The following is a 23,855-nucleotide window of genomic DNA, read 5'->3' on the forward strand; positions in this document are numbered from 1 at the left end:
ACAACTTTATCTCTGACCTGTCTGGTGTGTACCTTGGACTTCATGATGCTGTTTGCTCCCCAATATTCTCTTAAAAAACGTCTGAGGCCGTCACAGAACAGTTGTATTTGCACGGAGATTGGATTACACACACGGACTCTATTTATCATTTATCATTAGGTCAACATTTGATCATTCAGCAATCATCAGGCAACTTCTGAAGGCAATTGGTTGTATGTATAATAATTGGATGTATAATTTTCTTTCTTCTTCACAATTGTGTGCCATTTTGTGTTGGTCTTTCACATAAAATTCAAATAAAATATGTTTGTGGTCATTACGTGACAAAATGTGGAAAAGTTCAAGGGGTATAAATACTTTTGCAAGCCACTGTATATACATGGCACATTCATTTTAAAGGTTTTCAAAGTGAACCGGATCTAAAGGCTGGTAGTTTCAAATCCGATACAAAATAAAGTTGGTTTCCTAGCACTAAAGTAATGCTAACATTAAAACACAAGAAACTATTTCCTTTTGTTTCCAACTGGAAATACTTTTAAGGATTTCAACAAACTCCAACAGCAGATTGTTAGCCAGTCCATTTATTCAGTGTTTTGACAAAATCCCATTTTTTAAATCCCTTTAAATGTTGTCTATGTGCGTACGTCTGACATTTCACATTATATTTCCTTACAGTAATTCATTTACTTTCTCTTCAAGCCCTTCGCATATCTTCCTGTGGCTGTGTGTGGCTGTGTGAGGTTTGACCACTTCTGACTTTATCATCCGGTGGCAAGGTTTACAAATTCAAAAACCCAACACAAAGACGACCAACTTACAGGAAGTTAGTTTCATCAAACAAAAACCAGCAGAATGAGCAGGAGATACTCTAAACCGTCACATGTCTGCATATTAACAAACCTATACAGTGTAATTACTTTCAAGCAAGGCATTTAGTTTACTTCTAAAGCTGTGTGCTAGCGGTCGCCATGTACGAGCAGACAAACTTATATTCAGGCGACAAGAGTCTAATTTAAAAATAAAATTCCTCATGCCGTTTGCAAAGACATAAAAGACGTTGCAGTGCATCGACTGTGTGCAGCAGTGAGCGTTTCAACACTCTACTGGTTCTCTGTGCTACGTCTGGCAAACCTTAGTTTAGCTAATAAGGCAAATCAAGTCACAAGGCAAACATGGACGGTACACTGAAATATGGCATCTTTGAGAACAATAACTATTTCACAAGGCAGCCCATTAGTACTAGTATCATATTAAATCTGTCACTGTGGATCAGAAAAGATTATTCTAACACAAAAGTCTTCTTTTAAAAATGTACCCTGAGCAGTGAATTTGACTTATATGGACAGAAAGCGGTAGATTTTGGCACTGACATGACAGAATGGCACTACAGGTGAAGACATGTCGACGTAAAATTAGTTGATCGTGTCAAATACCCCTAACTAAAAACCCCAGAGTCGCACATATTTACATATATTAAGAACTTTCCATAAATTAGCTAAATGTAAAGAATAATCGACTAACACTTGAGTTACATTTAGTCATTAGTGCAATGTGAATTTATGTTAGCTTAAACACAGGGAGCTTAGAATGTGACATAAGGTTTTGGCGCGCACTCTGAGCAGGGTTGCATCTGTGCAGCTCAGAGAGCGTATTTATTGCCGGTCGGCAGGAAAAACACTTCTCGGTTATCCTCTGGCACCGTTATCTAATCTACAATGAAATAAAATCCACACAAGATAAAATACAGTGAACGTACCAATACCATTCAAGGCTTAGTACCCATTACGTGGAAGACTGCAGTAATGATACAATCTGGGATCGCGGAAGGCACATGGGGATGAAGATCATTTTTAGGGTGCAAAAAGATAATTGGAAGCAGATTTTGATTCTTTGGGTGGATGGTTATAGTTTGTATCAGGAAGTCCAGACAAAGAAACGATTGGAGGAGACAAAGCCAAATCCCTTTTTACAAGCAACTCCCTAGTGGTAATTTCCCTTTGAAAAAACAAACATCCCCTGCTATTTCTTGGCATGTGTGCTCAACGTTTTGATTTACATGTGCGTATTGCATGTGTGAGAGAGCTTGTGTGTCCTCAATGAACCCATGTAAAGAAAGCTATCTCATCCAGGTCCACAGGGTAGTCGGTGAGGTACATGGGACCTTTGTCAAAATGTTCCCCCTTGTAGCTTTTCCACCGTCCTGCGGGCAGGTAGATGTCCCTCTCCTGCTTTCCTGGCTCCAACACCGGAGCCACCATCAGGTCATCGCCGATCAGGAACTGGGAGTCAATCTTGTAGGCGGCCTCGTCCTCATTGGCGATCCACCAGAGGGGCCGTATGATTGGGTCTCCTGTATTAAGAACCTCGCCTGCCAGTTCGAGCACCCTAGGAGCCACCAGGGTTTCATGGAGCTTTGTGAACTTCTGTGCAATCTGTACCACCTGTAGATTGAGGTACAAAGATACAGAGTTAGAGACACACTGGAGCATACGCCATCTAACAGCCTCTGTGGTATGATGGTTGATGGATTAAGAATAAAATAAAAGGAGAGCATTGTCTTTGACTAGTAGCCACTTTAAGCATCCCTTTAGGATATTTAGTTCTAGATAAATACAACAAAAAAAATAAATAAAATGTTTTGCTTGAAGAAGTGAAGTTCTTCTTCCCTGAGGCGTGTCAGCAGCCCCCCCTTTGTAAAGCCGAGCACAAGTCACCATTTTAACATTTAGATGAGATCTTTGGATTTGGGTGGATGGACAGTCAGAAGACACAGGAACAGGATTTGTTTTTGTACCCTTTATCTGACCATTTGTACATTCGTATATTTCTGTGAACAAACCTACACACCTGGATCAAGTGCAAAACCGGTGCTAGGAGTCTTCACTGGCACATTTGTCATATATGAACTTCTCATGTACAAGGGATGTTTTTTTTTTTTTTTTGTTTTACAGTGGGCCCGCCTCGTGCCCCCTGCCGGACTATAACCCACCCATCACACAAGGACCCTACCTCACCTGCCTTAGTTACAAAAGACTCAACCTGACAGTAATCGGCACCTTACTGCACCTTTTTGCACATTTACTGGGAAAACCCAAGCTGCAAACTATACATTGCACTAAGCTGTACATAGTAATTTCTATTTCTATTTGTATTTATTAACTATATTTATACATATATTTATACAGAATGTTTACATAGTAACTTTTTTACTGCCACTTCATTTTTTTCACATCCACTCTAGGTCTATTTAGGTTTTTCTTTTTTATTATTGTGTGAGAAGAGAGAGAAAAGTTTTTTCAATTTTTCGGTATGTTGTGAACGTATTGAAAAATTGACAATAAAGAAATCTTGAATCTTGAATCTTGAATCTTGAAAACATGAGAACAACCTATGTGCTATTCTTGTATGCACCTGAGGTCATGGTTTCAGTTTTTATTTAAACATAGTACAAAAGTAAGCTTCCTCAAATTGTTGTATCTTACCACAAATAAAAACCACCATGTGTGCAACTTGAAAGTTAAACTCTGGTGCCTTCTGGTGGCAGCGCAAAAATAATACACACACAAAAAAAATAAATAAATGGAAGAGAAACATTTATTTTTTGTACTTTCTTTGTGTATCAGCTGTTTTTCTTGACTCACCTCATTGTCATAGGCCCACGGTGGTATAGAGAACTGCATGGCGGGCATAAAAGCAGACAGCTCCAACCATCTGATGTACAGCTCTCTGTCAGGCAGACCATTTTTTCCATCGAATCCATCTAAAATACAACAAAGATGTCAGACTGTACACCAAAGCATAAAACATCAAGATGTGTCTTCAACAGGACCATCTTTCAAGCATGTTACTGTGTACCATACCTGCAGTGTGGTTTGGGTATGCATTCCCACCGATCATATCAGGTAAGACAAACTGGTAGCCCAAAATACTAACAGTCAGAACGGTCGGGATGATGGACTTGAGGCCGAGCTCATATCCCCACACAGAGTCTCTGTCAATGATCCTGAAGAAGCAGGAAATATTCTGACTCTGGTAACCCACCCTCAGCTCAGCGCGCTCACTGAAGGGTATGGCCATCTCCGTGTAGCGGCGGGTGAAGGTAGACGGGTCAGACAGTGGGATCAGGGTGCTAAACTGTCGGGGGAGGTAGCTCGTCTCTCCTGCATCAAACTTGAAGGAGGTCACGTTATAGCGGTCTTTGAGCAAGCCCAGATGGGAGGAGTACCACTCACGAGCATCTGGGTTGGTGAAGTCCAAGATTCCTCCGATCCCGTTCCACCAGCGGACCAGAGCGGGCAGGTCACCACTGGGCTCCCGAACAAACAGCCCTTTCTCCACAGCTACACCGAAATTAATGGAGTCGTAGTTGATAAACGGATGCGTCCAGAGCGTCACCTGAAACCCGTCCTCTCTGAGTTTGTCAAACATACCGCTGGCATTGGGGAACTTCTGCGGGTCAAAGTCAAACTCTCCATAGTCGGCTGTGTAGCGGTCGTCCAGCTCCAGATGGGAGCACGTGAAGCCATGCTTGGTGATGTTAGAGGCGTAGTACAGGAGCTTCTCCTGAGTTACAGCTGTCTTGTAGAGCGCCCATGTGGACCACACTGGTTGCTTGAACAAATCGGGAGGTGGGACTTTGATGGGCTTTGGAAAATACCGACGCACCTAAGAAAAACACATGAATACACACAGGGTAACTATAGATGTGTTATTTTTTTTCTTAGTTTAATCCAAGCCTTCATAAGTAAGACATTTTGGCAAATATCCTAAGTGGCTTTCTTCTATTAGCTAGGGAAGGAAGTATCCAGCTAGTCTGGCAGTCAATCACACCTTTCCTTAACAAATTATTTGCAGCAAATAACAATACTATATATATATATATACTATATACTATAATACAACTAGATGTAACATTCAAACTAGTGAGCTTGTGGAGCTAAGCTAACTGGACAAAGCATGAATGATAGCACGACGAAAAGAAGGAACTAAAATACTTTGCAGACTGTGCAAGTCTTCCTGTAAACACCACTCTAGAGAGAAAGTGAAACCTCCTGATAATGGTGTGATATCTGACTGCAGACCTTCTTATGCAATTACAAATTTAGGCTGCAACTAAACAGTTAATTCAGTTATTATTTTAACAATCGTTTAGTCTATAAAATGTGACAAACGTTGGTCATCGTGTCTGGCAACAGAATGTTGTTAGTGGGGCCTCTGTGGATCATCCCACAGATACTTGATCAGTTTGGGATCTAGTGAATTTGGAGGCCAGGTCAACACCTTGTGTTGTTTTTAATGTTTTTTTGAGTTGTTCCTAAACAGTTTTTGTGTGTGTGCCTGTGTCAGACTGCATCCTGCTGGGGATGGCTGCTGCCATCAGGGAGTGTCATTGCTATGGGGTGGGGGTGCCTGGTCTGGTCTAGGTGGGTGCTACATGTCTAAGTAACATCCACACGGATGTCAGGTCCAAAAGTTTCCCAGCACAACACTGAACTGCTGGAAACACAACACAAGCTGGCCAATGTTATTTACTGTCAGTGGTTTTAATATTGTGGCTGATCGGTGTAAATACAACTAAGTATGTACTAAGTCAATGTTATTCACTTCTCCAGTCAGCGGTTTTAATGTTGTGGCTGATCAGTGTATGTTTACTCCACTCACCATGTATTTGTGAATAGAGGTAACGTCTGAGCCCACACAGACTCTGTAGCTGAGTTCAGGTAAGGCCTGTTGTCGGTCTTGTGGTCTGAAGGGTGAGTCCTGGTACCGGGCCTGGAACCTCAGCGTCCCGTCCTTCTGTGACCAGCCCAAATGAAACGGCACAGAGTCATTAATCTTGATTGCGGTTGCATTTGACGACAGCCAGTAGCGTTCCAGGATTCCCCCAAAAGCGTTTCGATTGGAGTAGACATCACTGGTGACGAAAGGCTGCGGTTCCACTTCGCCTTGGATCCTGTTGGGCCAGTACTGCGTTGCCGTCTCTGCTCCTCCATACCAGTGAGATACATTATAGGTCATGGCATGCTCTACTGAGTGCTTATTTTGCAGCTCCTCCCAGCGAACTCGGTAACACATCACTGTTCTCTTTGGTTGAACCGTCTGGATGAAGAAGTTGAGCTTGCCAGAATCGGACTGAGTGCAGGTCAACATATCACCCTCCTTCGAGCAGGAGTCAAGATCCAGAGCGCCAGATCTAGGACAGTGCGTGGAAAGAGGGACAAGAAAATGAATAAAGGGACAAGTTAAGCACAGCACTAATTGAGCTGGGATTATTTGAACCAAGTCACATTTGTGTAATGCTGAAAACATAGTAAGCTTGCCAAAATGAGATGATCAGAATACTGCAACAAAGAAGAAACCAATCACAACAAGGGGATGGTATGGCTATTTCTGTCAATATGTGAACTCTGCTGATGAAGGACACGACTAAATTAGACTCCCCTAAGGGTGCAATCACGTGTCTGCCTCGTCTGGTTTTCCATTATCCACCCTCATGTGGCCGACAGGCTGCCTTTTAGAACACGAGAGAAGAAACGAATGCACTGATGTCAAAACAACTTATTTGGCAGATGTTCCTTTTTTTTCCCTGTTACTTCATGTTTTGACTGCTGTAAAATAGCCATGGCATCAGCAGGGTTATTTTATTACCCCTCTTACTTATTGGCAGAGCTGAAACAATTAGCCAAGTGAGAGAAAATAGTCTTTATAAAAGCACTTTGGAGAGCAGTAAGTAATTATAGTTGTTTTTCAAGCTAAAGATCTCTGTACCAATAAATGTATCCATCTTATTTTACTGTAAAATTCATACAATGGGGCTTTAGCGACAAAAATATGCATCTAGACAAAAATCAAAGCGTTAATAAAGAATGAAAATACCCCCAACAGTGAACACACCTGAAAGTCATAGTGAAGATGACAAATCCTGCCTGGTTGCGGATGATAAAGCCACCCTTGTTGAGGTCTAACAACTCGGTCTTCAGCAGCTGGGCTTTGCGGAGAGACACCAAGTAGTAGCACCAGGAGACCACAGCAGTTAGGACCAGGATGAAACCCAGGATACTTGCTATCACCAGAGGGCGGCCTTCGTGAGCCAGCTTCTTCTTAAGCGGAGAGCCACCCGCTCCCCCAGCCGCCTGCTGCTCCCCAGGAGCCACCGGGACGATCTGATACATGCTGAAAACTTTGTGTGCATAGAAGTCGGTTTTGAGGAGGAATGGGAGGAATGGACGGCTGTAGTTGACTTGTTCTCAGTGCTTGTGAAAAAAAAAAGAACTAAACCTCCACGGCAGCAGCAGAGAAGAGGGAGGAAAACCAGCCAGTCTTTAAAAAAATCTCCATTTCTGAATGAGGGGCTGGTTTGTCCAAACCTGTGAGAGAGACAGAAGCACACAGAAGCAGTCAACATGCAGGTGAAGTATGGTACAACATGTTTAAGTCCACTTTAAGGAAACAGCGTCAAGAAAACAACATACAGCATATGTGTGACACACGGATTAACCCAACAACATGACAAACTGTATGTATACAATGCAACAATCCAACACAAAGAGGCTGATAAGAGTAATTAAATAAGATAAAATAAACTTTTACTGTTGTCGTGCACTATTCTGCTTCTCCAGAAAGCTTACATATTGCTGTACTTGTGTGTGTGCACTTGTTAAGTATGCCCTGCAGCATCAGCAGCGTCCAGCAGAGAGAGAGAGAGAGAGAGAAAGAGAGAGCGCCAGACCTTTAATCTGGTAAATGGCAGCAAGCCAGACTCTGTAGCCACACATGGCACTGATGGTAGCCAGGGTATGATCAGAGAACGCGTAGACATCCTGTCAGCATGATTCAGTTATATTTATCTCACAGGTAAGACCACTTTAGACAAGAGTAAATAATATTTAAGAGCAGCAGCCCTCAAATAACTGTACTGCAGCAAACATGCAGGTTTTTTTCCAGACAGAGTCCAGTCATCCACGGCAGGGCACTATTTAAACTCCCCACAGGTATCATTATGCTCCAGCTCAACTTTCTTATTTTATTCTGATAAAGCTTAGCGGCTGCAACAAGGAGACACTGGAATACTGTAAATGCATAACCCGCAAAAACAGGCTTCTTTGAATCAACCCTCCCTCTTTCAGCTAGTACAATTTGTTTTTAGAATAAGATCCTTTACCTGATCTATACAAACAATTACAGACAAGGCGGTGCCGTCAGTATCATGCCATTTAAGGATGATCAGCGTATGTGTGTGTGTGTGTGTGTGTGTGTGTTTTCAGTCACATGCTGAACTTAACCCACCCTGCTTGGCATGAGCATAAGGCTGCTCTGCACTTTCTGGTCCAGTGCTTTAATCCTCGTGTTGCTGGATCAAACTCTAACTTGGTTTAAAGTGTTTAATAAAATCAGTGGCCTTAATAGCACAAGTTATTCCAGAAGTGTTGTTGAGTATCCCAGATTTTGGCACTAATAGTTTAAGGAAACAATCTCAAATTATTTTTACAATCATTATTGCTCACATACAATATTTTCTCACATTTTCCAGCAATAAGCTCTGGGTATTTTAGAGACAATGCTTATGAATCATTGTTCCCTCGCCCTGCTCACTGTCACCACTGTAATAAAGTACAGCAGGTTGTAAAGCATGTTTTCTTAACCAGCTCATAAACACAGTCGGGATTCCTTTACAGTGACTGCACACTATCTTGACTATGTGACGTTTACTGTAAAAACACCTGACATTGCTAAAATGATCGCAGTGGACATTAACAGTGCCCTCAGTCGCAGGGAATATATCTAACTACTAACACAACATTTCCAGCTCTCTGGTCGATAACCAACAAGCCATTGTTGGCTCTGCCGTACATGGACGTTACAGTGGCTGTAACCTGCTGTGCCAGTTGTCGTGACTCTTGTCTAAGGACAACAGTGTACATAGTTCAAATCTATACAAGCTATGTCCATAATACCCAGATAAGTTATATGACAGTTAAACTACCATCTATAGTTTAGCTGCCACAAAAAAAAAAAAGAGAGTTACCTTACCTCTGTATCTCACTCTGGTTCCGATGTGTACAGCTGTGAACGCAGTGCTCTTCAGTGCAGCTGCAGGGCGGCTCAAACTTCCACGCTAACGCCCAATAGCTAACGAGCTCGAAGCGGATTGGTCCGCCTATCTGTCTGTCACTTCTATGCCGTTGGTTTCTGGGAAATGTAGTGCGACAATAAAGTCTTTTAAAAAAAATCCAATTTTATCTTAAAATAGACTTGTCATATATAATAATATTTGAAATGTGTTATTTTTTTTTATTTATTTTTTTTAGCGGGGAAAAAAACAAACCTGTCAAACGCACAGCACACGACACAACATTGTTAAATTAGTATTAACTGACATTAACGGTTCTTTTATATCAGCCATGGAAACGGTTCAAATAATTCGCAGCGTTCAAAACGTCTTTCGGTGTAACTAACTTATACGTGTGTGTGTTTTAGTATGGCGTTATTTATGAGCCTCATTCTTGAGCGAACAGAGGGCCGTTCTGAGCGCAGACAAATATGTTTTGCAAGCACAAAAGTTAATGTTTGAGCAGATAATATTTTCACTCAGAGATAAATTTAATCTGAGCAAACAATAAACTATTTTGGGCACACAAAATGCATTTCTGTGTGTGTTCAGATCTGTGCAGAGACACGACAGCTAAAACTGCCTCTCAGGTTCACTTCAAGGCGCACTCGCTCGGAGCAGCGTCTGTGCTCAATCCTGTCAACACGCTCGCTCAACACGGTGCAGTGAAATATTTGTGCCACTATTCCAACCAATCACAAGCCTCGGATAGCGTCATCCTGATTGGCTGCTTCGCAGCGTCCTGACAACACTGTAAAAGGTGGTTTACAGCAGTGCCGCTGGTGGGATCTGAAGGCGAGAGGAGTTCATCGGCTTAATCGTCACTACATTACGTTTTCGGTTAGTTTTATATTTGCATAGTATTACATAAATTATACATTTATCACCGTCATATGAAGGAATTCCAGTTGATTTGACATCATGTTGGCTAACATACAGGGAAACTGGTCATCTGTCCTTGCTAGCTAGCTGTCGCAGGAGATGTGTGAACCAGAAGGGCGACAAGAAAACTTCACATCACGGCCACATGTAAGTAGTAGTTCATATTGCTTGGTCTAGTTTCTTACAATTCTTTGTTATGTTCAACAAATATGGTTCAACATGGTTATTTTCTTCTGTCTGAGAGCTCGCTGGCTAACCAGCGATTTTTTTTTTTTACTGCCGCTAAATCAACGAAGTAACCAACGTAGCTTACGATGCTAAGATAACATGTTTGCTAGCCACAACAGCTGAGACCGATGCTTTATTCTTGAATCACATCTGCCCTAAGGGACAATTTGTGAAAACTTGATCTTTACAAATATTGAGACAATATGCTTGAATAGTAAAGGTAATGTTATTTGATTAAAGGCTTAACATCAGTCTCTTGTCTTTGTTTTGAAGCTAATCTTTAGAATTATTGTGGTTGTCTACAAGGCTGTCTTATATTGTCTTTGTTACACTTTCCCTAGGGGATACTACGGTATCAAATGATGGAGAGACTTCTCAACAAACTGGAATCTGCTTTAAATCAGCAGCCACTTAATCTGGACTACTTGGAATTTCTGACACGCCATGAACTTATTTTGTTCGAGTCATTTTCAGAGCAGATAGGCAATGTGTCAGAGATTACAGAAGCACTCCGTAGTCTCCATCTTTTAGTCCAGGCTGAAATAAATGCCAGCAGCTTGCACATTGTGGAACATGAAACAGAAGTCTGTCCAGGTCCTGGCCCCCCAAAAATCATGATTGAGAAAGAAAAATTAAAAAGTTTGTTGGACACACATTTGCCAGTTTCCTGCATTGCAAAATGTCTTGGTGTTTCAAGAAGGACTGTTTACAGGAGGATGCAAGAATTTGACTTATCAGTGAGGGGATCCTACAGCACAATGACTGACCAAGAGCTTGACAATGTGATATTGGCCATCAAAAGTCAAATGCCAAATGCTGGTTACCGAATGGTTCGAGGACATTTGGTTTCCATGGGTCTCCGTGTTCAGTGGTGGAGAATAATGGCATCAATGCATCGAACTGATGCCATTGGCATATTCTCACGGATAACACAACTTGGGTGTGTGGTACGCAGAAGTTACTCTGTGCGAGGTCCTCTCTCTCTTGTTCATATAGATACGAACCACAAACTAATAAGGTAAGTTAGTCTGCTTGATTAGATGAAGGTCATACATATATCAACTTTGTTTGCTCTTTCAGTCACTCATTTTTCATCAATACACTGAAAACAATGATTTGAGCAATCACTTCTTTGTTTTTGACAGGTCCATGAAATAGTGTGACTGTTTTTGGCCATGCAGTTTATAAATGTTGACTTGAAAAGACCTCTTGCCTCTTCTCAGGGGACAAAAGTCATTTTCTCCTTAAATTACATTTTTACTTTTGCTCATACAAGTATATGTATGGTATTAAGCTAACGGCATGTCATGCAAAGATCATCTTTGTAAATTTTTCTTGTAATGTTATTGTTTTGAACAGGTACAATATCGTTGTCTTTGGTGGAGTAGACGGCTACTCAAGAAAGGTAACTTTTCTCTGTCAAATTTACAAGTTTAATAACTCCATGTGTTTGGATATCACAAATGACATCTTCATAATAATCTAATTAATATGCTAAATTCAGCATGTGGATTTAGGTGATGTAAACACAAATCTAATGAACAGCTTCAACTGAAGGATGAAAAAATACACTGATCAAAGAAGACTGAAAATTTTCCATGTGGTTTTACTACAGATCTTGTACTTGGATGCTGCAAATAACAACAGGGCAACAACAGCACTTACATATTTCCAGAGATCGGTCCAGCTTCATGGCTTACCGTCAAGGTATTTTGCCCTGACTCAAAGTTAGATAACAAGAAGTTGTGATTCACTTGTTGAAAAGCCAAAAGTTATACCAGTGTATTTTCATCTTAGGGTAAGGGCAGACCAAGGTGTTGAAAATGTTGACATTGCACATTTCATGTTTGCAACACGAGGAACAGGGAGAGCGAGCTTCATCTCAGGAAAGAGCGTACATAATCAGAGGTTTGTCTCTTTGGAAAATTTAACTGCATTTATTAAAGGTAAGCCAGCAGTCTGGTTGTTTCTGCCAGTAAAAATTGTTTTAATGCATAAATTCATTGTTATGTTAATTATGTTTCATTTCAGAATAGAGCGACTTTGGCGTGATGTTTGGGTTGCAGTCACAAGCAAGTACCATGACATTCTTCACTCACTGGAGGAGGATGGTCTGCTTGATATTTCTGATACCATTCATCTCTTTGGCGTCCACTACATCTTTATTCCTCGGCTCCAGGCAGATCTTAAAATCTTTACTGGAGGGTGGAATAATCATCCTCTACGGACAGAAGGAGGTCTCACTCCTGAGCAGCTGTGGTGTATGGGACATCTACAAGATCTAGATGAGGGGGAGAGACTTGAGGTATGAAGTCATTTACAGAGGCCAAAACCAGTGACAATCAGTCGCAGGCCATAATATTAGCAAGGTAGCATAATTAACCATTAATACACATAATTCACATGCACTTTAAAAAATCTGAGTTTATAAGCAAGTTGATGAATAAATCAATCTTTTCATTCAACATTGCTTTTCCCTTTCTATTGTTCACAATGCTTTTGAGGCATATGTGCTAAATGTTCCTTAACAAAAAAAAATCAACTCTACTACCACCATCAGGCATGTGTGCAGTTACCAGTTATTCGAAATGATATATTTACACAGTGAGACATTTGTAATATTTGCATTTATTGTCAAATGTAAACACACAGCTGTTGAGAATCAGATCTTAATGAAGTTTATTATTCTTTTGAAGGATGTCCAAGATCCTGGCATTGACTGGGAAAGTGCTGTACTGCATGAAGACTCCCATGGTGCAGTTGTGATCCCTGAGCTTGAGTGCCCACTGCATGCGGAAGCTCTGGAGGAACTTCAAAGAAACCTCAATCCTCTTGAGCGCTCTCAGTCACATGGCCGTGACTTATACATACAATTTTTACATCTGGTGTCAAACTAACAATGACATTTACACATGAACAAATCACTTGTTGACAAATCTAAAATGGGCTTTTAGAAAACTCAAGATTACCTAAAACCACAGAAACCTGGAACTGTTGACTGTCATATTTCAATAGGATGTTATGGAAACAGCAGAAACTGATGTAAATCTACTGTACCAACATGAAAAAATAAACAGCGTTGATGTAGTTTGTATTTCATTTTTACATATACTCAGTAGTTAATTAATCCAGAAATAAAACAAATGTGTACACTTCTGAAACATGTGCATTAAATTCAAAACCTAAAATACATTTAACAGTTTTTTGGTCCTTTTGGAAGCTGCTTTAGTATTACAGTTTAACATCCCAGTAAAGATGGAGGTTAAAATTTGATATTTTTCCAATTGATACAGTCAGAGAATAAAGTAGGGACATTTTTCAGAGTGCTGGAAAAATGTGAAATGAAGTATATTCCTAACAAATAATTCCTTTCTTTTGTCTTTAAAACAGCTATGAACATATTCCAACAGCAGCTGTTTAGAAACAGCCTTATTTATTTCTTATAGAAAACTAGAGTTTTTGTACTAAACTCTGTGGAATCCTCCACCATATCTAACTGCTTCACTCATAACTCTTTTAAATTCATTGTAAGTGTTTAAATGTTGCACTGGAAAAGTGACAGTACGAGTGCATGCACTTACAACTGGGTAACAAATTGTGTGATCTCCAAGTCGCTGTTGGCACTGATGGTCAAAGCTGCATGTTATTTTGAAATGTCTCTTTTCATCTGGCAGTATGGGAATGTGAGACTGACCAGTCATCCACTGGAGCACATGATGGACTTTAAGAAAACCCATGTCTTCACCTGCTGAGTCTCCTTCACCGTCTGAAATGTGTAAAATATAAAATGAAAAATATCAAAATCTTTTTGATTTAGAATTCCTTAATATCCAAGGTTATACACTCTGTATATAAAGCAATTTAACCATCAAATGTTACTCTAGCCTCTGGCCTTATACCTGCTGGGATAGGCTCCAGTCCCCCGCTACCCTGAATTGGAAGAAGAGGATACAGACAATAGATGGATGAAATGTAAAGTAATACTGTACCTGTCATTTCAAGCTCCTGCATGTAATCTTGCAAAAAGTTTATGATCTTCCTCTCCGTCCTCTCCTTTGATGTTCCTTTCTCACTGAATTGTGGCTGGCAGTTCATCATCATGAAATCAGCGTCTGGCTATAAGTTAATGCAGGTTTGTTAAACTGTCAGAACTATAAGATAGCTAAGTAAATAATACAGATTGGAAGATTTTCTCCTAGGCCTAAGTGAAACATTTCAAGTGAATGCTTACTTTGATAATCTTCCCAGGAACAAACAGGCCATGGCAAGCTTCACGGTTTGTAGACATCAGGTTTAGAAGACCATACAGTTCCATACCATTCCTCAGTTGTTGCAGCATTGGAATAAGTCTTGTTGTGGAGTGCAAGACAATAGCACTATGAAGAAAAGCACAAAAATCAAACAAGCTCCACAAACTAAAATGGTTAAAATCCTTCTTTGTCCCCTCCTTACCGAATAATGCTTTCTTTTTTATCCTGTGTAATCTTGCTGGTGTACCCACAGCTTATGATTTCGTCAGCCCACTGAAGTAGACTCTGTGTATCTGCTGCATTTTCAACCTGTAAATGTTTAGTAATGGGGAGAAAAACAGATATAGATAAACATACAGACAGGCAGACAGATAGATAGATATATAGAGGAAGACTGCTCACCTTACTAATGAGTATGGAAGATTCTTGATCTGCCACATCTTCTGTGGAGAGAGAGCTGAAATCCATTTCTCCAGTGCAGAGGAAATTGTAACCCCACTCTTTAAAAAAAGCTGGAGCTGGTCCACCTTGGGCAAGGCTGACAGAAATGATTTCACCGATGGTTCTGCATATATGTAAATTTATTCATTTATTTATTTTTTTTAAAAAAGTATTCTTCTTTAAACACTTTAATCAGTGCAATCTTGTATACTCACTGCTAACCAACCTGAAACTTTCATTGTCGAGGTCTGACAGAGAGTATTTGGGGTTTTTACCTTGGCTCTCAGGTCCTTCAAAGAATCTGCGTTCAATACCTGAAATCATATCTGAGGCACAAAATCAGTACCCAGTTTTAAGTGATCTGCAATTGAATTTTCAATAGATGAAAACTGGAAATGATCAACTTACCAGTCAAAAACTCCTTTTTAAGTGCTCCCGTATCAATGCCTGCCTCACCAATAAACACCACTTTTAAAGCACTGGCAGGAGATGCATTTTTTTTTCTCTGCCACTGGAGAATACCTCTGTCAGGAAGGCTTTCCCTGTCCACACAAAGTTTAAATTCTGTTGTGGTGTCAACTTGTTGCTCAAGGAAGCATAACACATCCCCCATGCTTAAAGAAAGGAGGAAAAAAAGAGAGCTTAGTTATAGAACCTGAAACAAAGTCAAACTTAGAGAAAAACAAACATTTAAAACCCTCTGAAAATAATTTGAGATTACGTTGTAATATATATACATTTCATTTGCAGAGGAACTTTACAATTTTATATTTGAAATTGCACAATTAGTTAAAAGCATACCTTTTGATTGGGGATGCTAGAGTTTCATCAAATTGGCACGGACTGTTCTCATTTACTGCAGGCCCAGCATTTGCAAAACTGTAAATAAAAACTATTTTCAATAACTTAAGACTTGATGTACATTACTCCATTTAAAAAAGTTATCAAAGAGAAAGTAGATTCAATTAGATTACCTCTCTCCACAGAGATCAGCATGAACAATGATCTCATCCTCTGGAAATTCTTTAGTGCAAATTGGACAAACCACCTAAAAGACAAAGTTGATTACTGGTTCAAACTGGACTTGAGTAATTTTGAATTCTTGCGCTAGGCTAAGTGTACCTTGCACTTGTTCTCCATGATTTGTAACTCAGAGCACTGCAAATAAACAAAGAAGTTAATTTCAGTTTCTTTTTCTTTGTATAATTTCCATCATATGCCAAATAAAACCATTAGTTCTCACCTCGTCATCAGTCCCATCAGAATAATTATTTCCTTTGCACGTCTTAATGTGTACAGCAAGCATCTGCAGAGGCATTACTTCATTGCACTGGTAACATATCTTCTTTGGCATCTTTGAAAAGTGCTGTGAGTCTGGAGGCAAAGGAGATATGTCTAATGTCTCCTGAAGTGGCACTATGTAAAAGATGGCTTTACCACCCGCTGACACAGCTTTCAGAGCTTTAACAGAATATCCCTCTGCTTCTGGAGGAATCATTGTCAGCTTTCGTCGACCACTACCACCTTGATTAAGAGAAAGAGAAGAAAGAAAAATCAGTAACTCAAAGCAAATCTGCTTTGTTATCTACAATGCTTACACATACAGTACCAATATACAACAGAAAATATGCTAACATTTCAAGTGGGATGTAATGACACAGCTACTACTAATTAAAACATAAAAACACAAAATGTTGCTAGAACAAACCTGTTGCTTTATGTAACAGCCATCCACCATAAAGATTTTCCATTTTTGGAAATGTTTCTGTCAGCAGTCTTGAAATCTTAGATCACAATAAAGTAAAGGAAGAGCGAACACCACAGAAAGGGCATTGGTTAATAAAAGTGTCTTCTAATCACCACCTTCAAAAACTAAGCTAAACAACTGGATTAGTAACTATACCTCTGCATGGTCACCATCATCAGGAAGGGACACTGTTTGCCGTCCCATGCCAGCTTGAAGGAGTTCAAGCTCCTCAGCTGGCATTGGTGTATGGGATGTGTTTTTTTGCAGCAGATAAAAATTCAGGGCGACGATCTTACTAGATATTTTAGAAAGCTGCTTTGTGGAAGATAAGAGCCTCTTTTTACCACGACTGAAGTTTGATTTGAAATATCCTGGAAAAGCTCTGTTGGGCAAAAATGTTTTTAGCGATCAAATTAAATGAACAGTGCAAGACCTGTCAGTCCTGTCCATTACAATTTAAATAAAAGTATTTGATGTTATACTAAATGAATATGAATATTTTATCTGCAAATATACAAATAAAAATATAAAATGAGATGGCACGAACCTGGTCATTTCTTGCTGCACCGTTACATTTCTAGTCTCTCCCTGTCCCAACGCTGCTGAACTTGGTGAAGCATTTGAAGCCATGGTGTTAAGTAACAGAGACACCAGGTTTCTGGCTGCGGACTCCACCGCACCATGATCCTTAATCAGTCAAACGGGAAAAGAATAACATTATAAGTTAAAAATGCTAAAATTAGTTTTAAAAAAAACAAAAACATACTATGATAATCAATCGAAACTGACAAATTAGCTATAGGTCCATTGTCCTGCTTGCTAGCTAGCTATAATCTTAATCCAATTTTGAGACCAGAATAATTAACTATGTGAACAGATGAAATAATGGTAATTAAGCCACACACAAAAAAAGGCAGCTCACCTGACGTTGTGGTGTATTACTGTTTATGTGTTCACTTTTTTCCTCCATATTTATTTTTCATTGAATGTTCTAAACAAAGATCACCTCTGACTGGAAAAAGAAAGAGACAGTCAGGATAAACTCGTAAGGTCTAAGAGCGTATTAGTAATACAATACTAAATGCATTAGTAATTTCTTAATTTTTTTAACTGCATCGGTCTCAGCTGTTGTGGCTAGCAAACATGTTATCTTAGCATCGTAAGCTACGTTGGTTACTTCGTTGATTTAGCGGCAGTAAAAAAAAAAAATCGCTGGTTAGCCAGCGAGCTCTCAGACAGAAGAAAATAACCATGTTGAACCATATTTGTTGAACATAACAAAGAATTGTAAGAAACTAGACCAAGCAATATGAACTACTACTTACATGTGGCCGTGATGTGAAGTTTTCTTGTCGCCCTTCTGGTTCACACATCTCCTGCGACAGCTAGCTAGCAAGGACAGATGACCAGTTTCCCTGTATGTTAGCCAACATGATGTCAAATCAACTGGAATTCCTTCATATGACGGTGATAAATGTATAATTTATGTAATACTATGCAAATATAAAACTAACCGAAAACGTAATGTAGTGACGATTAAGCCGATGAACTCCTCTCGCCTTCAGATCCCACCAGCGGCACTGCTGTAAACCACCTTTTACAGTGTTGTCAGGACGCTGCGAAGCAGCCAATCAGGATGACGCTATCCGAGGCTTGTGATTGGTTGGAATAGTGGCACAAATATTTCACTGCACCGTGTTGAGCGAGCGTGTTGACAGGATTGAGCACAGACGCTGCTCCGAGCGAGTGCGCCTTGAAGTGAACCTGAGAGGCAGTTTTAGCTGTCGTGTCTCTGCACAGATCTGAACACACACAGAAATGCATTTTGTGTGCCCAAAATAGTTTATTGTTTGCTCAGATTAAATTTATCTCTGAGTGAAAATATTATCTGCTCAAACATTAACTTTTGTGCTTGCAAAACATATTTGTCTGCGCTCAGAACGGCCCTCTGTTCGCTCAAGAATGAGGCTCATAAATAACGCCATATTTTAGCTGCATATTTTAATACAAACCCTTAATTTTTTTACAGACAGTTTTATTGTTTGTATGTAAGAGCAGCCGTTAGAAGACCTTTTATGTGCTTGACAATAGACTGGATATAAAACAGGGCTTGACTGGGCCTGAGTGGAAACAGCAGCTGCCACAGGATTAACACTGACTGCACAGCTCGTCCTGAACAAACTACAGGTGTGAAGTTACACGGAGAAATAATATAATAATTGTGTGACTGTTGCCTCCTTTTCGCCACTGGGTGACAGCAACGAGCTATGAACAGGAAAGCTGACTAGTCTTCTATACTTTGTTTTAACATCATGTAGTCGTACCGACATTATTAGCAACAGTTGAAAGGTCTACGTAGTTTAGCTAGCAGTTAGCTTCATCGCTGTGTTTTAATTGGCAACATTAGCTAACTTGTTAGCTGTAGCTACTAGCACTTGTAGCATTAGCAAGAGGTGAAAGCAGAAAGGTACTGTAAACAGCTGAATTGTTTACCGTATCTTTTTGATATGTCGCAGCAGCTTACTTATTTATGTCTATTTTAAGTTAATTAACAGAATTATAATCAGCTATTTTATTATTACATTAAGCTTATGTGTCTAATGTGATAGTGAACAGAGTATCTTTAGGTTACTTCACTGTTAATCAGACCGAATAGACCATCTGAAGATGTCATCTGGACTTCTCCCCCAAATATATTGGATATTGTATAAACATGGTGGATATACACTGCTCAGGCATAACATTATGACCACCTGCCTAATATTGTGTAGGTCTACCTGTGTGCCTCCAAAACAGTTGTGACTCATCAGAGAATGGACATGGGTCTTATGCAGGTGGTACATTTCTAAGTGTGAAAGTACCAGTTACTGTAAGAGCATTTGTAGAAGTGGTGACAACTCTATCTGTGTGTCTAGTAACAATAATATTGGCTGTTTCAGAGTCTGCACTGAATGAAAAACCACAGGAAACAGCCAAAGTGACTGAGGGGAGATGCTGTTGATGCTGGTGTCCCTGCTTTGCTGTGTCCCTGCAGCCCAGGCCTGTCTGCAGTGTGACCGTAGCATCAGGCTGCTACATGAGGACTTCATCTTGTCTGCTCCTTCAGTGAACGACCAGATAGAAATGAAAAAGATATGTGACCGTGCCTATGTGGCCTACAGAGAGACCAGCCGGGGAAGAAAGGGGGTCATTGGTGAGGTCAAGCAATTCTCCTTCATTGTTTCTTGTTTTTGTTATTGTTTTGTAAAAGACTGTTTTTCTAATCAAACATTAATTAAAATATTTAAATACCGTCTGTGGCCCAGATCCCACCACTCTGTACAGAACCAAAACGGAGTACCAGAGTGAATTTGACCGCTTCTTGAAAATTCAGCACAGTGGTGAGCAGTAAAAAAAACTCAAAACTTGACTATTCATTTCACAAAACAGTAGTTGTAAACTGAGGTGCTGGACGTATTGTGACAAACCGTAACTATTCTCTTGTATCATCAAGGATCTGGAACATTTGAAGCCATTCAGATCATGGAAAAAGGCCGGAAGATCTTAGAGAAACACCTGGATGCCTTCATCCGTGATGGTAAGTGGTATGAATAACAGTGGGTGTTCTGAGGACACTTTGTATAAATTATTGCTGTCTGCGAGATGCATTTCATTTCATTTCATTATCTGTCTCTCCCTCAGGATTGTGCCCCAACAAATGTGGTAAGTTTATTCTGTCTGACCGTCCCATCTTAACTGCTTTAAGTCTTTGTACATGCATGGCGTGTATTATGTGCTGCATGTTCTACATGTTTACAGGACACATGTCTGTGCATGTGTGTGTGATTTTCAGGGCTTCTACATAGGAGAGTAATGGATTGCTTCTCTTGCCGTTACAAGATATACATCTGTCCCTCTCCGACTGGCCTGCAGGATTGTGGTGGTATATTTTTATCTATTTGTGAGTGTGTGTGCGTGTTGTTGTTGACTGGATGAGGAGGAGTCATACAAATGCGGTTGCAGTGCCCCATTTACAAGCAAGGCACTGCTGCCGCCTGGCCATGTGCAGGGCTAATGAAAAAGATTATTCAAGTAATCCTAATGCAAACAAACAGAGGATCCCTCGTTCTCCCTCCTTTCACCCTTTCTCCAGAACGTCCACTGCAGGCTGAGGAGGGAGGCCAGGTGGTGTTTAACTGTTTTCTTCCATGGCAACGCCTTCTGTTGGGGAGACCAGAGTACCACTACTCTTGGGCCCCAGGAACACCAGGAACTGAGAAGGTCTGATAACAACAAAAACAGAAGCTTATTAAAGCGCAACACAACACATAAAAGCTTCTTCTATAGAAACAGATCGCGTTATAACTTGGCTGCATACTCCCCACTTCCCATTCTTTAACTTTCGCCCCATATTTAGCTTCAAGGTATCGCCACAAAAAATGCCTGCCAGCTTTTCCTCCCACTAACTATCACTTCCCAATGTTTATATATAGCTGGATGAAAGTGACTTCAAGGCCCTGGTAGTGACAGGTGACTCATCTGTGGTCTTGAATCAGCTGCACGTCTATGAGCAAGGAACATATCGCTGCTCTCTGCAAGACCAAAACGGAACCGTCTTCTATCGAGTCACTTTCCTGCTCACGGGTATTGTCCCGCATTCAGACATGTCATCAGTAAATAAAAATCTCAGTCAAAACACACTTCAGTCCATATTTGTTAAACTCCCAACAACTAGAATATAATCCAATGCCTTAAGATATGTATGACTGTTAGTTTCCGTCTGTAAAGCTAAACATATTGGACACACTTGTACGGACATATAAGATGTTCATTGTCATTGATCTATCCATGGTATTACTTGTTACGTGGATTTTAATATTTTATATTGAAATGCTCGTTATGCTGTAAATAGAAGACAATCCCAAATGTATTGTTTTGGTGGTTTCATCATACTAAATTTATAGGAAGGCAGGAAACTCTGCCTCCACATGCTCTTTTACTCTTCTATTTTCTCCTCCTTCTTCACAGTCGCCCCTTTGCCTCACCAAACTCACCGATCCTTCGTCACTCTCCCTCCCCCGCCTCGTGGAGACAACTACTCACCTTTTCAACCTACAGAGGACCTGTTGGTGCCAGTCATCGCCATGGTTACCGCTCTGAGTCTGACAGCAAGCGTAGGCCTCACAGTTGTCCTGGGGTGAGCGACTTGCAAGTGGGCGGAGGTTGGCAGGAAGGGTGGAGGTGAAAGAGGTGACACTAAGCAGTCAGAGAGCACGTCAGACTAAATGATGCAAGACAAAGGAACTGGCCGCGTTGTCCTGTAGTCTGAGGATTGAAATATGATTCATTAGGTTTAGATATACAGTATAATGCATGAACAGACATACACTCACTTCCCAGTTCGTTAGGTACACTTGTTCATTATAATATAACAGCCCCTCACTTAATCTGAGCTTCTTCAGGGTTATGGTATTAACTGAGAGAGATGTTGATACGACTGTGCTTTTATTTTGGAGGCAGTGGTTTGTAGTGTCACTGTATTGTGCTATACCATGTTTCTATTATTTTGACAACCCCATTGTAGTCAGCGGGCTAGGTTAAATAACAGAAACCCTGTAGTGTTTATTTCAAGCCAGTTTAACATCACCACAAACTACATCCTTCAAAATGATCATACAGCTCAATAACCACCGCCTTTGTGATGCTGTTTAAACATAAACTAAACATTATAACATTCGTGGAGGATTTAGTGCAGGACTGTTACATCAGAATGTGTTTGTTTTGTCTAGTGTAGCCAATTTTAAATTTTCACACACAAATGTTTTTGCGGTCTTCAGAATTTTCTACATTTCCATTTAGTTCGTTTTCTGTGACAATACCATCATTTTCCAGGAAGTGATGTCAGCAGGTGTTAACTTCAACTCAGACACGCATGAAGAGCGACAACACATGTTAAAATCCCGGGGATGCCCTAAAAGTTAGACTATTACTTTTGTGTATTTTTTTGTAGAATGATGATGAATCAGCGGAGAGCAGCAAAGGAACTGAGAATGAGGAAGGAGGAAATAGACTCAGAAAACATGGTGTGAGGAATCTACTGTATACAGTAAACACACACTTTGTTGACTGGAAGCTTTTTCGCACTTCAGGTTGTACATGTGCTCTACGGTCAAATAAATTTCCCGTGAAAAAGTGCCAAGTCATGTCCAGATATCACAAATGAGAATACGCTCTTGCTACAAAAAGGGGTGCTGTTGTCGTTTATGACTGAGAGTGAAACAAATCTCAATGAATACAAAACAGAGAGTTTGTGGTGTAGTAAAACCAGAACGTACACTCCCAGTTAAACACACACACACTCTGAAACTCCCCCTGAAATCCCAGGGATCACAGAGTCTACAACACATCAACGATCTGACCCTAGCAGGGACACGTTGCCCCTGAATGAAGCGATGCCGTTGTCACGTGGGCGTTCAGCAGAGGAATCGGGGATGAGGTAAATCTCCCGGATTATAGTGTTTTTTAGAGATTAACAGCCCCTGCCGTCCAATTAATCCTGGATAATCCCCCTGTGGAGAGGCAGAGGGGTGTAAAAGCAGGCAGCAGATGTTTCCATCAGAGGTTCTATTAAGGTTTAGTTACTCAGATGTTCATTCAAAGAGACAAAGTAATTATTTTTTCATTATTAGTAATCTTCCTATCATTCTGAAGTCACGGCTTTCTTACAACACCACAACCAGGCTGATGTTTCTCTCTATATATATTATGTTACGACACAAGCTGCCGCTGATTCATAAATATTCACTTCTTCGGATCATGGCAGCTTCTGTCATGATCTCCTCCACTACGTCCTCGTCATCAGCTCCACGCGTCGGTCATAAATCCTATATCTACTTGTTGTTGCCTTTTTTAACTCATGATGTGTGCGCTCTCAGCACATCCTCTGATGTCAGTGTCAGGTTTCCTGCCAAAAAAAAGAAAACATTACGGCCAACAACAAATGCATAGTTGTTTTATTATCTCTTCTACATAGGAGAGATAATGAAAAGTGAAAGCAAGTGATTTTTGCTACATGAGTCACCACTACTTGGAAGTTACCTGTGAAACTATAACTGATTGCTTCAGGCATTTCTGGGTAATTTCTGACAAACATTTTGAATCATACCGAGTTAGTTTTGGTTGTGAGCCATGGCCCATGTAGCAACGTTTGTAATGATAC

General features: G+C 40.4%; 3 protein-coding genes across 4 annotated transcripts; 1 reads left to right on the forward strand and 2 right to left on the reverse strand.

Annotated features, from left to right (window-relative positions):
* Positions 1–344: 344 nt before the first annotated feature.
* On the reverse strand, positions 345–9,215 carry LOC311493559 (myogenesis-regulating glycosidase-like). The gene is made up of 6 exons (XM_084552276.1): positions 9,031–9,215; positions 6,895–7,367; positions 5,662–6,193; positions 3,861–4,665; positions 3,642–3,760; positions 345–2,441 (listed from the first exon to the last, which is right to left on the reverse strand). The coding sequence occupies exons 2-6, from the start codon at positions 7,170–7,172 to the stop codon at positions 2,094–2,096; spliced, it is 2,082 nt and encodes a 693-aa protein (XP_084408402.1). The 5' UTR covers positions 7,173–7,367; positions 9,031–9,215; the 3' UTR covers positions 345–2,093.
* A 288-nt stretch (positions 9,216–9,503) lies between these two features.
* On the reverse strand, positions 9,504–15,646 carry LOC311493139 (uncharacterized protein). Of its 2 annotated transcripts, none has more exons than XM_084551695.1 (5): positions 14,672–15,646; positions 14,451–14,595; positions 14,209–14,335; positions 13,801–13,985; positions 9,504–13,029 (listed from the first exon to the last, which is right to left on the reverse strand). In XM_084551695.1, the coding sequence occupies exons 1-5, from the start codon at positions 14,935–14,937 to the stop codon at positions 12,889–12,891; spliced, it is 864 nt and encodes a 287-aa protein (XP_084407821.1). In that variant the 5' UTR covers positions 14,938–15,646; the 3' UTR covers positions 9,504–12,888. The 2 variants fall into 2 exon arrangements, with proteins under 2 accessions (XP_084407821.1, XP_084407820.1); XM_084551694.1 differs by having other exon boundaries at positions 14,119–14,335.
* Positions 15,647–19,648: 4,002 nt separating this feature from the next.
* On the forward strand, positions 19,649–22,852 carry izumo1 (izumo sperm-oocyte fusion 1; the record flags this gene model as incomplete). The annotated part of the gene is made up of 9 exons (XM_084552134.1): positions 19,649–19,850; positions 19,963–20,037; positions 20,151–20,234; positions 20,339–20,359; positions 20,490–20,579; positions 20,790–20,917; positions 21,130–21,280; positions 21,665–21,833; positions 22,647–22,852. 9 exons carry the CDS (start codon positions 19,649–19,651, stop codon positions 22,723–22,725), a joined length of 999 nt encoding a protein of 332 aa, XP_084408260.1. The 3' UTR covers positions 22,726–22,852.
* Between the last annotated feature and the right edge of the window lie 1,003 nt (positions 22,853–23,855).

Source organism: Chelon labrosus (assembly GCF_963514085.1).
Source record: "Chelon labrosus genome assembly, chromosome: 9".
Taxonomy (NCBI): domain Eukaryota; kingdom Metazoa; phylum Chordata; class Actinopteri; order Mugiliformes; family Mugilidae; genus Chelon; species Chelon labrosus.

What these genes read in the sequence shown, in the direction of transcription:
- LOC311493559 (XM_084552276.1), bottom strand. Translation starts at nt 7,172, where the DNA reads ATGTATCAGATCGTCCCGGTGGCTCCTGGGGAGCAGCAGGCGGCTGGG. An exon ending in ATACCCAAACCACACTGCAG is followed by an intron (nt 3,761 to 3,860) that starts GTATGGTACACA and finishes GTTGTATTTTAG; the next exon opens with ATGGATTCGATGGAAAAAAT. An exon ending in CGTGGGCCTATGACAATGAG is followed by an intron (nt 2,442 to 3,641) that starts GTGAGTCAAGAA and finishes CTCAATCTACAG; the next exon opens with GTGGTACAGATTGCACAGAA.
- LOC311493139 (XM_084551694.1), bottom strand. Translation starts at nt 14,937, where the DNA reads ATGGATTTCAGCTCTCTCTCCACAGAAGATGTGGCAGATCAAGAATCT. An exon ending in TTCCTGGGAAGATTATCAAA is followed by an intron (nt 14,336 to 14,450) that starts GTAAGCATTCAC and finishes ATTAACTTATAG; the next exon opens with CCAGACGCTGATTTCATGAT. An exon ending in ACTGGAGCCTATCCCAGCAG is followed by an intron (nt 13,986 to 14,118) that starts GTATAAGGCCAG and finishes TACACATTTCAG; the next exon opens with ACGGTGAAGGAGACTCAGCA.